Genomic DNA, 15,249 nt, shown 5'->3' with positions numbered 1-15,249 from the left:
AGTCTCAGCTCTGGGAGTTTGTAAAGCAAGCAACCACCTCCTTTCCTGGCCTCTGGCTTTGGGCTTATGAGCTGATCTGGAATCACTAAGAGGATAGGCAATCTTGCAATGACCTTTTTACTGAGATATAGTACACTTCATTTTTTAAAAAGGTGCAGTAAGGGAAACTTGTAAAGTAGCATAAGAGCTGGAAATTAAGACAATGAGCAACTGATATTCTTCTCTTTGCTCCACACCATAATGTTAGGCACTGAAGAGTGACAGGAAGAGGAGGTGCTATGACACAGTTAGTGTTTGGGAAAACAAGCTATATTTGGCAAGCAAATGAGCTTTCTGATGGGAGGTCAAGAGAGCTGGATGAAATTGATATGAAGGCCTTTCCACTCTAATGGCCAAATATACTTTCAAGCCATGCATGCAGTAGTCTCTGACTACATCCCAGTCCAATGATCACTGAAGTCAGTGTAAGTCCTTTCATTGGCTTCAAAGGGCATTGGATCAAGACCATTGACATCAGTGGGAACTACATGCCTAGGTCTAGCACACTGTGTGTGCTCCCCTTGGAGGTGATGAGGGTTATTTGGAGAGTTTATCCTGAATGAATGTTTCATAGTTTTATCTTTCACATGTTCCTTTTCTTCCTATCTTCCCAGGTCCCCAATGCCTCCTGCCTTTCAATGTGTCTTACGTGGTCAATGGAGCACTTTTCTGTGCAAACATCTCTGATCAAAACCAGCGTTCTCAGAAGTGCCAGCTGATTTGTCGTCAAGGCTTCCATAGCGCCTTTTCCAATGCGACATTCCTGTGTGATAGAGAGAGTCGCCGTTGGATCTCAGAACCCCCCCTCTCTCAAAGCTGTCAGAGTAAGTACAGCTGCTACAGAGGAGTGTTCTCTTATTTAACCAGAGATCAATGTTTAGAAGCCACCCATGTTTAGTTCCTGCACCTTCACCAGGGATGATGCAGGGGAAAGTAAATAGATTTAACAGAAGATGCCCTCATTTTAATTACAGTAAGAGGAGAAAGTAATTAGATCTGTGGTTTCTAATTAAGATGTGCAGTAGGTCGATCTTGCTCTCTGTCTTCATCCTCATCTTCAACTTTGCCTTTCAGCTGCTCCCATACCTGGAACAGTCCTCTTATTTTGTAATAATAGAGATATAAATAGATGGATATTTAATCTACATGCAGATTTTTCTCTGTAAGTGAAAAGACATGGGTGTCATGAAATGGCTCCGATGGAATCACTTGCTTCTGAAAGAACAGATGAGTCCCAGATGTTTGAATCTGGCAGAACTCAAATGTTTATTTGCATAATCAAGTAACTTTGTTACTTCTGTGTCTTTCTGCAGCAATCTGTTCCCTAAGGTTATTGCCATCTTCATTGGCTGCGGCGTGGTGTTTTTGTTGTGTTCAAGAATAAAAATCACCTCGTATCTTGGAAGCTGCATGTGTCGTTCTGAACTCATGTGGCCAGTTCTTTCTTACTACTGGCCTTGACAATGATTTGGACAGAAATGGGGTCCGATCAAAATGTCAAAGCTGAACACTACCGAAGTTTGAGGTAATATGGATCAGATCTGGAACTCAACTTTGCAGCTGACCCTTGTCTCTACAATAGGCTGGTTTCAAACATTCCTACCCACAACAAAGCACACACCCCAGCACGCACACACACACACACGGCCCACCACCCAAAAAATAAAATGAAAAGTTAAACACACTTGGATCTGGATTCTGGTCTCAATCTAAAATTTGATCCATCTTTCATCCTAAGCCTAAGCAGTTGTCTCTCTTTATTTTTAAACATGTTCTGAATGACTTTAGTGTTTGCAGAACAGAGGTTGATGCAAGATCAAAACTTGGCTTGTGGTGTCAATGGCTTTCCTATACCCCTCACCTAGGTAATTTTGAAAGGCAGCTTTGGTACATGTTGTGTCATAAATATTAAGGGTACTAAACACCCTTTTTTCTTTTTCAGAACTCCAGTTATTTCAGAATGTCCAAGCTCAAACACACTTTGAGCTATTGCTGCCTTCTGAGAAGTCCTGCAGCTCTGACTACGCTGGTTTACTGCAGGCATTCCAGATCTTTATATTAGATGCATTGAAGGCCCTTGGTTTCTGTCACATTCAGGTATTTTACTTCTCTTTTTCTGGATGGGTGAAAAAAGTGTGCAGCATCTTATGTTCTGGACATGAAAAGGTGGAGACAAAAAATATGGGGTCTTATAGATAACCCATTTACAGCTGTTCACAGACCAAAAATCTCCCAGTGATCATTTAGAGTCTGAATTTTTCCACAGACTTCCAGGACTTTAAACAGACTTTCAGCCACGGAGAAGAGTGAGCAGGATTATATTCTGACTCATGCAGCATCAGCTAACATTACACATTATAATAAATCTCAATGTTAGGACATTTATTTTGATAATCAGGGTCAAATTGACCATTCTTGAATTTCATTTCATTACTAGTATGTTTTCTCATAGGTGGTCTTGCCTAAATGTGCAGTGCAGTGGCTTTCTCCGAACTATGATATGCTTCTCTTATGTTAACCCTTTCTACTGTGTGAACTTCAACCCTTTGTGGAAGACCAGCATAAGGCCTATGCATTGCTTAAGTGGTACATAAACACTATGACAGCCCTTTGCAGAAGGGTGAATTTCACTCCACCATGCATAACAATTATTTCATTTCATACGCAAAATTCCAGTTCTTCTGCTGTCTCTTACCTGTTAAGGTTTCCTACAATACAAAATTAAATCAGTATTAAATATGGAATATGAACCAGTTTGATACTTACAGTATTCCATTAATGCTGCTTAAAATTGTTGCTGTACTGTGGTGGGCAGCTTCAGGTCAAGCTGCAGATTCTTCCTGCTTGATAGACCTGTTCTACTATAACCAGCATGACATTTACAACAATTACCCTACCCCCTCCAGTCCACTCCCACAATACCAGTGAATCCTGTTACAGCTGGGGTGTGAGTGGTCTGGCCTAGTGGGTGGAGACAGAGTTAGGTCTAGTGGGTAGAGCTGCAGCCAAGGATCAGAGCTGGAGTTGGAAGCCAGAAATCAGAGCCAAAGTCAGAAACCAAAGCAAGGTGAAGGAACAGGGTCTGTCATAGCAGCCAGCTGGGGATCTAGCTAGGTGCACAGACAACTTCCAGGTTTCCCCTCCAGTAGCGTGCCTGGACCAATCAGGAATCCGGGGAGCACTGCCAGGCAGGTTCTCTGTGGGTGGCATATCCTGTGGTGCTTGACCCCATGAGGCTCATAGCCCGTCAATCACTACTCTGCCAGAGCTCTTGAGGGGTGGCACTGATGTGGTAGTTTCTCAGCAACCAGTGGACCCAGGTTTTAGCCCCGCACCTACCTAAGGCTGAGATGCGTATCATCAGAAAAGAGAAAAGGTAAGAAAATTCCATGGAGGCTACTAGGAACCTTGCCATGCCAGTCAGATAAACTGGAAATTACTCAGACATGAGGGTGAGGGGCCCGGTTCAAAAACCTTAGATAGGGAGTGAAATCTCCTGTGTGTTGCGTTGTCTATGCCACAGATATTGTGACAAAGGAAAATCAGTTAAGCAGTCTTAGTCTGGTACAAGTAACAGTAAATACAATAAGTATAGTAAGCGCAATACATCTTAGAGTCAATATCTGGTTTGTATATAAAAAAGATCTTGGATAAAAATGTCAAAAGCATCCAAGTGATTTAGAAGCCTGAGGTCCATTTTGAAAAGGGACTTAGGCACTTAGGAGCCTAACTCTCACTGAAAGTCCATAGGACTTAGGCTTCTCAATGCATAAGTCATTTTAAAAATGGGACTTAAATGATTCTGAAAACATCTCCTCTTGTCAAATGCTTGTTTTGAGCACAGGCCTGTGTAAATATTCTGCTACAGAGGCAGCAGGGAGGGTGAAAAGGCCGCAAACCTTAAAATCTGTCTCTTTTTAAAAATTATTATTAAGGTAAATACGTTTGGAAACCCGGGCTCAGTTTCTGTTTGCGATGATTCTGCTGTGCTGGTGGAGTGTTTGAGTGTGGACCGACTGGGGGTGAACGTCACATGGAAAGCTCAGCTTGAAGGCATCCCAGCAGAGGGTCTCCCAGATTTACATGATATTGGTATGTCTTTCCCCCCACCCCCCGTTGATGTTTCTATTTATGTAGCCTGTTTGGCTGTTAATTCTACTCCTATGCCTACTCCTGGGAGAGAATAATGAGCTTAAAAACTGTCAGGAATGCCAAATGGCATTGGGGGGCAGTCCTGGAACGTTTTTCCCCTCACTCTGAATTGGAGTTGAAGTTTAAGGCCTTCAAACTTTGGCTCTGAGAAGAATCAATACATGCCTATTTTCAGGCTGTGACTACATTATGAAAAGGAATCATGTCTGAATATACTTATTAAACAGGGCTCCACAACCGAGCCTCCCTCAGCTGGTGTTGAGAATTGTGTTTCTGACATGGGCAGGCTCATGCCAGCTGTTGCACTGCACTGGTCATGTCCCCAACAGCAGGAACAGCTGTGTTACATGTGACTTGAGTTGGACTCGGTGGAAGCCATAGTTTGCACCTGTTGTCAAACTTCCTCCCCAATACTGTTGTATTCTATATAGGTTCTTATGCTGCCTTCATCACCATAGTATCTGCGTGCCTAACTCTTTACATCCTAAATCCTGTGTCAAGTACGCACAGTCCATCACTGTGGTTGCTGAGTCAGGTACAGAATCAGGGTAAGGCAATCCTTTCTTGACTAGAAGCTGTGGACACTGCTGGCCTCTACCAACGTAGAAACAAGAGACAGAGCATTTATTCCAAGCTCAGGTGTGCCTCATGCTGGCCTGTCTGCAGTATTGTGGCTTTGGAATGCCATTCCCAGCATTTAAAAACCAACAACCCTCCTCCACAAATTCCCTCTTCTAATTTGGGAATGTCAAGACTCCATGTGCCTTCCAGATCGGAACTGAGTTCAGAAGTCTTTAGAACTTGGCTCTGAGTGGAGTGGTTGTGTGGTTACCATACAATTACACGGTCTGTTTGTGTTTACATCCATTTGGGGAAACATGAATATTAAATTGTTTGCGTATGGTGGATCAGCGTACAATTATGTTCAGTTTTATATTCAAGTTTATTCTGAAAAGTCTTCTAGAGTATTGAGAATACATTTTGTCCCTGTCCACGCTACAGTTCCCCCCCCCCATCTTGAAATGCTTTTCAGGGAATGATTGAACACTACAACAATACAGATGAAAATATGAATTTAGCCTGAATTGATGTAAAATGTCCCATTTTTCTCATGCTGGAGCTATTCTATACACCTGAATGACTGCAAGGGGAGAAGAAAGGTCAATTAAAGTTGCACCAGCTTCAGTTTCTTACTATTGTAACTGTTCCCTGCACACTCACAGAGAAGCATCTTGGTTCTCCTGTCTGCACCTTGGCTGCACTGTATGTACAGTTTGTGAAGACAAGAAGAATTTTCACCTGCATCCCTGGAGCACAAAATAGCTTCACAAGAAGGTGTTCCTATCATGACATAGTCAGTAGCATTACAAAACATTTCCAACAATTTTTCTTCCTCTCTTCTTTTTGTCTTGAGGATGGCTTACTATCCCACTGGAATCCAAGGACCCAGAAGTTCTTAGATGATTCACTGATCAGAGAATCTAGGGATTCCCCAGTGGCATAGCAACTTCCATAAAACTATTCTATCCACTGTATCAAAGGCTATACAATTCATGATTTAGTTGGGGATTGGTCCTGCTTTGAGCAGGGGGTTGGACTAGATGACCTCCTGAGGTCCCTTCCAACCCTGATATTATATGATTCATATAAAGCGGTGACTGCCATTTGACTGGCAGTTCTACAATGACATGGAGGGTTACTATTTGATGTATACATGATGTCTCCTGTCAGAACCTCGTCTGTTCTTGTCTTAACTTTGAATCTACCAATTTCTTTATTCTGTCTAGAATAATACGTGTAAATACCTTACTTGGGATAAACAGCAATTGAATTCCCCTCCAGATTTTACACTGACTGAGGTTTCTTTTCTTTGGTAGCTTCATTATATAACCGTTTTTCCATTTGTTTGGTATTTTTTCTTCTTCCCATATCTTTTGTAAGAGGCCTTTCAAAATATTTACTGTGTTCAAGTCGTTGACTGTACTCTCTATTTCTGCTCTGCGGCTAGGACTTAATTTGACATCCCGATCTTCTCCTTCTTTTGTACCTGGGGGATTGGTCACTGACTTGCTATTTAGTAGTTGACTAACGTACTGTCTCCGTGTATTTAATTGTTCTGATTACTTTGTTTTTAAGTTGCCCTTATTGCCTTTAATTGGTTGGTTGGTATTGCTTTTCTTCCTGACAACTGTCTAGTGATGTTGCAGAGTGTTTTCATGTCATTTTGTGCTACAGTGATCTATGCATCCTCTGCCATTTTGTATATAAAGTCTTGTTTGTCTTTCCTAACACTCTTTTTAGCCTCTCTTTCTTTATGGCATATTCCTCCTGGAGTCACTGTATCTGTGTTCTTGTTTTTGCTTGATTTAGTTTAATTTTCTGTCTTTCTTCTATTTTCTTCCATGTATCCTTATATAACCATTCATTGCGATGTTTATTCCTGAATCCCCAGTGCTTCTTCACATGTTTTAGTGAAAGTTTTCTTTACCTGTTTCCATTTGTGTCACCATCTCTCTTCTAGGTATATTTGAATTGAGTTGGATTGAGTTTGTTGAACTGAGCTGTGTGTGTGTATGTCTAAATTTCCTTAAGTTACAGATCATATTAATATGTTGCAGCAGTCCTTAGAACTATCATATTAACAGATTCGTAATTTAGTTTTATATAACTATAACTAACTAACTATATATATATAGTTATATATACTAAGTTACAAATCTGTTAATATGATAGTTCTAAGGACTGCTGCAACTTATTAAAATGATCTGTAACTTAAGGAAATTTAGACATGTGCTTGGTGATTTGATTTTCTGTTGCTTTCCTACATGAGAATTCCCTCCAGCTGTCATTTAGAGATTATTTTTCTTCCGCTGCTGTAGTTTTTTTTTACTGGAAAATTCAGAGGGGTATCTGCATGTGTAAGAGACTAAGCTGTTTGTTCATGCTTTCAATTATTTAGACAATTTTTGGCAAAATCATTTGCAGAGAGCTAATTGTTATATGGCAAATTCTAGTTACCTGCCATTGATCTCAATATTATTCTTTATGTCTGGGATTTAACACAGCTGTTGATTCAATGTGTATCTCAACATTGGAAAAATGTATTGGTAAAAATTAAAGGAGCTGTTGCAGTGAGGACATATGCACTTGGCCCTCTGTTGCCCTAGCATAAGATCTGTGCATATGAAACACTTCAACCATAAGTGAAACTTAAGTGGTGCATAAGCCTTTTGTAGATCCTGTGCACGTGCGTGAATTTCATCCACATATCATAATAACTTATGGACTATGGATAAGAAAGTGGGGTCACCCATATACGTGTGCTGCAGGTATAGAGTGTTCTTGCAGAATAAGCATAATAATACTACAGTCTCTTCAGTGCAGCCATCTGTACAGAGTTGCGTCATTAGCTGCCTGCACCTAGTTGTGAAATTTTCCCACTTAGTTTAGTCGGAAAGATACTCCTAGGTTACAGCACATAGTTGGGAAACTAGATACAGAAGACTGCAGAAGTACAATGATTGATTTGAGTTGGCTGCTCTGCTGAAAATAATTTTACTGTAGGATGCACGCTTTCGCAGACCTAACTCTCTGTTTATGCACATTTTGCTGTCTTTGAAAACCCAGCATTCACAGTCCGGAAGCTGTCGTTCCATTCAGGAGAACCCAAGTACAGTACAAAATGTACTCCTGGGATGCTTCCTGTTTGCTGTATTACCACCCTGGGCATCAGTTATAGCTATTCGGAGGCCATTTGGAAGCTCTCAACTTGCAAATTCATAGCAACAAAATCCATGAACATTTCAAATGAAGCCATAAAGCTTCTCAGCAAGGGTTAGCAAACAAAATCTCCTTCAAGAGCCCTGCTCTGTCTCTCTTTTGGCCCATCGAAACCAAAGAATCCACACATACTTAGTGTAGGAGACTGTCCTTACAGAAGCAATAGGATAGCCAGGTTGTTTGGTCACAGAATAAAGGAAAGGGAAGGATACTCGCGTTCCCCTGGAAGGCAAGTCTCCAATTAATCTTTATCCTGAGCTACAGGGCAGAGGGGCTTGGTCACCTCTGCACAGGTAGGTATCCAATCTGGCGCCGCAGGGCAGTAGAGGCTGGTTGCTACACTGTTAAAGGTCAGGAAGTCATTTGCCACTCCCCACCCCCGCCCGAGTGTGATCTGGCTTCTTTTTTTATCTCCTTCCTCTGAAGCATCAGGGATGGCCATGGCTGGAGATGAGTCACTGGCTGGGGTGGGCCAGCACTCTGAAGTCTCACCAAGCATTCTCTGTCTCAGGAGCTTGGCTGGCTGGTTCTTGTTCACATGCTCAGATTCTAATTGGTCACCATATGTGGGATCGGGAAGGAATGTTCCCCCAGGTCAGATTGGCAGGGACCTTGGGGGTTTTTCACCTTCCTCTGCAGCATGTGGATGTGGATGACTTGCCAGGGTTATCCGGATATATCTCACTTAATTGGTTCCCTGACACTGCAGAAGCCTTGAGCATTGATGCATCTTGGTCCCTCCTATTCTTTGCCTGTGGCACATAATAGCTTAGTCTCCTGTGGGCTGTAATACTTTGATCTAATTTTGGTTGTTGGGTTTAGGGTCCAGGTGCTGGGTGGTGGAGGTGGCCTGTGATATACAGGAGGTCAGTCTAGATGATCTAGTGGTCCCTTCTGGCCTTAAACCCTATGACTCTATGATTCTAAGAGAGAGAAAGCAATATCCACTGAAACAATGTGTACAGGTTAAATCTGATGATCCAAACCTCAACTCTCTGAAATTCATGTTATCCTGAACTGGATTCTGTGTCCCAAATCTGATAGAAGACTAAACATTGAATTTTGTTCATCTGAAATGCCAATTACCCAGAGGTGTTACTAATGACTGGTTAGTGTTTGTATTAAATAGCACCAAGCACCCCCAACCAGGTTGGGGCCCCACTGTGGAAGCATTATACAGATGTCTACACATCAGCTGTTCCCTGAGGCATCTGGAGAATCTGAATCTATCTGTACCTTTTCTATAAAGCTTATCAGCCTGGTATTATTTTTTTGCATCTAGATCCAATATCATGTGTGCTGCTCTATTTCTTTTTCCTTTAGAAAAAGCAATTGTTGGGGAGAATCTCATTGGACGCTTTGTAGCACTGATTGAAAGTGGTGGCTTTGTGCTACACTTGGACTCCAAACGGTTCCCAGCCAATACATCCATTCATTTCCCCCGAGATGAAGATTTTGACCTATCTCCCAGTGTTCAGCTCGGATGCAGGAGTGGATTTCGAAGAAGTTCATCTCTTGGGAGAGCAATCCCAAATTCCCAAGGATGTGGTATGTTCCCTTTTGACTTTCCCTCCTTTGTTGCTGTGGCTACTGTGAGTCAGCGCAAAGTTACAGTTGGAACATTAACAAGCAACTTTCATTGGCACACTTCTCCGGTGTCCGTCTTTAGCTGTGGGTGGGATGTGTGAGGCACCAATATGAATTCAAGGCCCTCACTACTCCTGTGCTACTTTTGCTATCCCTAAAGTGCAGTTACACTCTGAAAAGTGACTCTCTGCAAAGGGCAGCATTAGATTCTGTGTCTGACCCTCAGACTTCATCTGAAATGTGCTCAGTTTATAAATAAGAAGATCATGTTTTTGGAAGTTCAGCCTGGTATCTGAAAGTCAGGGGAGGCTCTTTCTGGCTTGTGCACCACCACTAGTAATGAAGGCTCTGCTAAAACGTCTGGTGGTGATGCATGAACCAGAATAGAATCCAGCTCACTGAGCAGCTGCAGAGGTGCCAGCAGTCCTGGGATCTTGTATTCCTGGGCAAAGTCCCAGGCAGCTGGATGAGCCAGTACAAGACGCAGATGGAAGTTCTCTCAGCCCCAGCCAACACACAACTTAATTGCAGCTCTGCCCCCTTATTCCCCTGCTGTTAGGTTTCTGTATCTCCTTCTTTCCTGGACACTGACTCACGTTCCCCCTAGTTCCCCTTCCCTTAGTGACTTTGCTCCTTCTGTCATTTCCCCCCACTATTCCTGCATGCTCCAGCCCTCCAGAAACTCTGACCCCTCTCCACTCTCAATGGCCCATTGAGCCCCAACTTCCCCAGGGCCCACATCTCCCAGCTGGACAGAAATTCCTCAGAACTACGGGGTAAGAGCAGGGACAGCTATCCTCTGGTACAGGAGCAGGAGATGGGGTTGGCCAGTCTCCTGATGCAATGATACTCTTGGTGTGGCAAACTTCAGCATTGCCTTGCTAATTTTTGAAAACTGTACTGACCATGAATAAATTCATATGAAGACAACCTGCCAGAATAAACTTACAGTGCTCTGTTTTCATTGGGAGAATTCCCCTATGGGTGGCATATTACAGGGGCAACAAAAACACTGAAAGCTGCTTGATGTCACTATGGTCAAACAATCTGACTGGTATAAACAGGGTGAAATTCACCCCAGTACAGAGAGCCTATGCACAGCTTAACTCCCACCAAAAGTCTGTTTTGAGGGCTGTGAGTGGTGCAAAGAGGTGAATTTCACCCAGAAGGAGCACATCTGCAGAGTGAGATGGTGCCATTCTGCCACAATCCTTTGTCAAACCCCAGACACCCTTTGTTTGCTTTTCTGGAGCCTGAAGGGAGTTCACTGTTATGTCCAAGAGCAGAGAATAAAAACAGTTATGCCCTGGCTTTACCACACCAGATAATACCGACAACATCTTTAGTTAGTTTCAGTCCCATATTGCTCCGTTTAATGTTCTTTATTAAAAAAAAAATCGCAATGCCTTACAATGCCAGCTAAGTAGCTGGCCTGAAAACACAAGTTGGAGATTTTATTTTTAAAGTTCTGAACATGCTGCAGCCCTCTGATGCTTTTTATATCTTAAAGAGGAGAAAAAAACCAACAATAACAATAAGTAACCAGATGATAAGGAGTGACGCTCCTACCTTGCTGTCAGTGGGAATACTGGCAAAACATTTCTTTTTCTTTGTTGTTTTAAAAGTTATATGAATTTTAGTGCTGGTGAAAGGTTCTGGGTTGAAAGCCCTGGTGTCTGGTCTACACTATAAAGTTGTAAAGCTTTCACTACAGGATAGTTAAAGCAGTACAACCCCTCTTATGGTGGCTATAGTTGTACTGGTATAAAGATGCTGTTATACCTATTCATGTATGGAAAGAGGAATAAGCTATCCTGATGTAACTGCATCTACCTTAGGGGTTATACCAGTATGACTATTTTAATAAAAAAAAATTCACACCCCTAACCAAAGTAGTTATACTGGTACAAAAACTGTGGGTTTGTCTTCACTAGGAGAAAATGTGTTCCTAACTCATGTCAGCTAACATGTAGTCACCTAAAGTCTATGGGGAAGCCTAGGATCTTATTAAAGGGGAAAAGGCAAAATGCCACATTTATTGTGAATGCAGAAAGAATCATAGTAAGCAATTATAGTTATAGCTATAACATTCCATTCAATTTCATATTTATTCACACATTCATTCATACGTACACACAGGTTCTGCAAAGTTGTTTTCATAGTTACTAGCCTTAGAGTTGCTCATGCCAAGCCACTGGCCAGGTGGCCTGGACATGAGGAGGGAGCAGGGCCTTGTCAGATGCTCATCTGTTGCTCCTGGAAGTTGGTTTGCAGAATCAGACCCCAAAGTTCTCACTTTCTAGAGTCCATTTTTATAGGAATTTCTCCCTATGCCAGTCTATGGGAATTACTTCATCATGCTGTTGCTGAATCATTCAGCAGATGGCACATTCCTGATAGCTCCGTGCTGCTAGATGTTATCTTGTTCTTTGGTTCTCCCATTCTTGAGGCTGTTGGGTGGATTCCAGTCTGCCCTCCGGGGGTCCTCTGGTTGTTTCCACTTGACGCCTTCTTCAGCCAATGGACACTGGATTCTTAGGCTGGCACCTCCCTGATCATTCAGTTATTATCCACACCAAGCACTCATCCATATACATCCTCTATCTCTATTTTAATCACAATTGTTAACAAAGCGAGATAAATACAACAAAAGGGTGGGGAGTCTCTGGGTGCTGTTTCTGTTGTTACAAAGTATCGCTTTGAGTCTCTCTCTGTGTGAGTAGTTGTTACAAAGTATTGCTTTGAGAACAGACTCAGTTTTAGGACCTACTAACACAATTAGCAGCTTGCAAGTTTCACACAGAGAGGGAGAGAAACAATAAAAATAAGAGACCAAGAGACGTCTTAATTAGCGATACCCTGGAATTTAAACTATGGGGAATCAAACTCATTTGTGATTTTAATACAGAACTTCTTTAATATGATCCAACACTGGAAGTTGCTACAATCTTTTAGTCATGGGTGTCAATTTTATTCTGGGGGAATGTAATCAAAATATTTGGACAGCCTGGACTGTACATCTCCTGGGTTTCAGAAGTCTGAGTTTTGCTCAGCTCAGCATTCTGCAAGGGACTGACAGACCACCAAGCAAACTTAACTTGGTGTTAAGGTAATTTTTTGCCATTGAATTTAATGGAATTCAGTGCACAGAGCAGAAGGACTTTTAAATGTAGTGGACCTTTTATACCTATCATGTATAAATACTACAGAAAGTGAAGATCAGGAATATGTGTTAGCTGTAGCATTAAAAGTACAATTAATTTTGATGGCTCCTGTTTTGTATTGTGGTGATTCACCCAAACTTGAGAAATGGTCAACTGCCTTTATAAAAGAATGTCTTAATGGGCTTATGAAAGAACTGTTGAGTGGGGCAAAATGCTTCATGGTCCAGCTTTTATAGGGATTTTATTTTCTAGTTCTTAGTCTAGAAATGCAGCTGTGCCATTACTTGGTGAAGCCAGTAGGTCATGGCCTAGGAGTCTCTAAACACAGGTTTTAGCAGGTAGAAACTCCTGAGTTCTTATCCTGATTCTGCTATTGTATGTTGTTTATGGTTACTAACTATTAAGCATCACAGATATGCCTTATGGCAAGTCATTTATCCTCTCTGGCTTAGTTTCCTCATACGTAAAATGGGGATGATGATAATATTAGTAACTTATTACTTAGGAGTCTTTGTAAAGTGCTGTGAAGATGAAAAAAACTCCATCTGAGATCGATTCTTCAGTCAAAACCTCAATAGATTTACCTTTACATGCAAAATATAATTAGCAGTGAAAGCCATTTTCATTGCTCTTTTCTCTCTTTCCTGGTCCAGTTGGTTGTTGAGCTACAAAATATTTTCTCAGGTCCTGAGCTTATTTATTTAATTAGTTGTTTTATTTCTCTTGTTCCATTACATTTTCCCCTTGCTACAGGGCAGTTTGGATAGCTCTTGATGGCAGTGAGCCATTCTGATGGTCTCAGGAATTTGTTGTGCTCAGTGTATTCCTTCTGAGACATGCACTGCATATTAATCTTCCTTTTCATCTCCATTACATTTTCCTTCCTGTCATCTGGACAAAGAATGTAGGCCATACTTACAGGATAGAGGACTGTATCCTCGGAAGCAATGACTCTGAAGAAGATTTGGGGGTGGTGGTGAATAATCAGCTGAACAAGAGGTCCAAGTGTGACGCTTTAGCCAAAAGAGCTATTGTGTTCCGGGTATATATAAACACAAGAATCTCAAGTGGGAGTAGAGAAATTATTTTGGCCTATATTTGGCACTAGTGTGACCGCTGCTGGAATACTATGTCCAGTCTGGTTCCACAATTCAAGAAGGATGTTGATAAATTGGAGAGAGTTCCGAGAATGAGCAACAAGAATGATTGATTAAAGAATTAGAAAAGATGCCTTATAATGGTAGATTCAAAGAGTTCAATCTATTTAGCTTAACAAAGAAAGAGGTGACTTGATTAAAGTCTGTAAGTATCTAGATGGGGAACAAATGTTTTATAATGGGATCTTCAGTCTAGCAGAGAAAGGTATAACATGATACAGTGGCTAGAAGTTGAAGCTGTACAAATTCAGACTCAAAATAAGGAGTAAATTTTTCACGGTGTGAGTAAATAACCATTGGAACAAGCGTCATGGTAGATTCTCCATCGTGACCATTTTAAAATCAAGATTGGATATTTTTCTAAAAGGCATGTCTAGGGATTATTTTGGGGAAATTCTGTGGTGAGTATTCAGAAGGTCAGACTGGATAATCACAATGGTCCTTGCTGACCTTGGATTCCATGAATTTGTTGCTTCAGGTTTGCATGTATTGGAGGTCTATAACAGCATTTTTTTCTGGCTGGCAAATAGATGTTTCTTTTTTCGTGTTTGCCATGTCTTAGTTTATTCTTATCTGCATTATCATTACATTGACTAATCCTAATCTATAGAGTATTTTGTGGATATAGTTCTATGTCAATTTGAGGTGATCAGTTGTTGTTCATAATTGAACCTTGATGAGTGTGGCAACAGAAATCTCATGCTTGTCTAAGGTGTTAGTGGAAAAATTAATTTTAAATACAGGCAACTAGTGGTTTTGTGAGCTTGGAAAAGCTTTTAACTTCAGGAGGACAATCTGAGGCCTTTCATGACACCATTTTATCAGTCACTTTTGTGTTTGGTGGTGATATGAATTCATGCTAGTTCCCTTTTCCATTTAGAATTTTCTGTAATTTGTATTAAAATTGTTTCAAACAGAGATCAGTCTGAATCAAAAAGCTGCTAGGTTCACAACTGAATTAGCAGTTCAACCCTTTCTCTCTGATAGGCTCTACCCAAACACTGGTATCCCCAGACTTTGGGGTATCTTTGAGATGCCTATCTCCATGAGATCGAAGCACCAGACAACAATTAGAGGAAGCATTTAGCATATCCTAAAGGATCAAAGAAAAGGAGTACTTGTGGCACCTTAGAGACTAACAAATTTATTTGAGCATAAGCTTTCTTGAGCTACAGCTCACTTCATCGGATGCATATAGTGGAAAATACAGTGGGGAGATTTATATACACAGAGAACATGAAACAATGGGTGAGAGTGATCAGGTAAGGTGAGCTATTACCAGCAGGAGAGCGGGGGGGGGGGGAAGCCTTTTGTAGTGATAATCAAGGTGGGCCATTTCCAGCAGTTGACAAGAACCTCTGAGGAACGGG

General features: G+C 41.5%; 1 protein-coding gene across 1 annotated transcript in view; it reads left to right on the top strand.

Moving 5' to 3' along the window:
- TG (thyroglobulin) overlaps positions 1-15,249 on the top strand; it is a 197,897-nt gene that overhangs the window by 32,748 nt on the left and 149,900 nt on the right. The window contains exons 14-17 of the mRNA XM_084619139.1: positions 654-863; positions 1,982-2,136; positions 3,975-4,131; positions 9,295-9,519. Coding sequence (XP_084475265.1) covers positions 654-863; positions 1,982-2,136; positions 3,975-4,131; positions 9,295-9,519 — 747 coding nt within the window. The remainder of the gene's footprint in view (positions 1-653; positions 864-1,981; positions 2,137-3,974; positions 4,132-9,294; positions 9,520-15,249) is intronic.

This window comes from Lepidochelys olivacea (genome assembly GCF_965140295.1).
Source record: "Lepidochelys olivacea isolate rLepOli2 genome assembly, chromosome: 2".
Lineage (NCBI taxonomy): Eukaryota > Metazoa > Chordata > Testudines > Cheloniidae > Lepidochelys > Lepidochelys olivacea.
The sequence above is the reverse complement of the archived record's forward strand: the minus strand, read 5'-3'. Positions and strand labels throughout refer to the sequence as shown.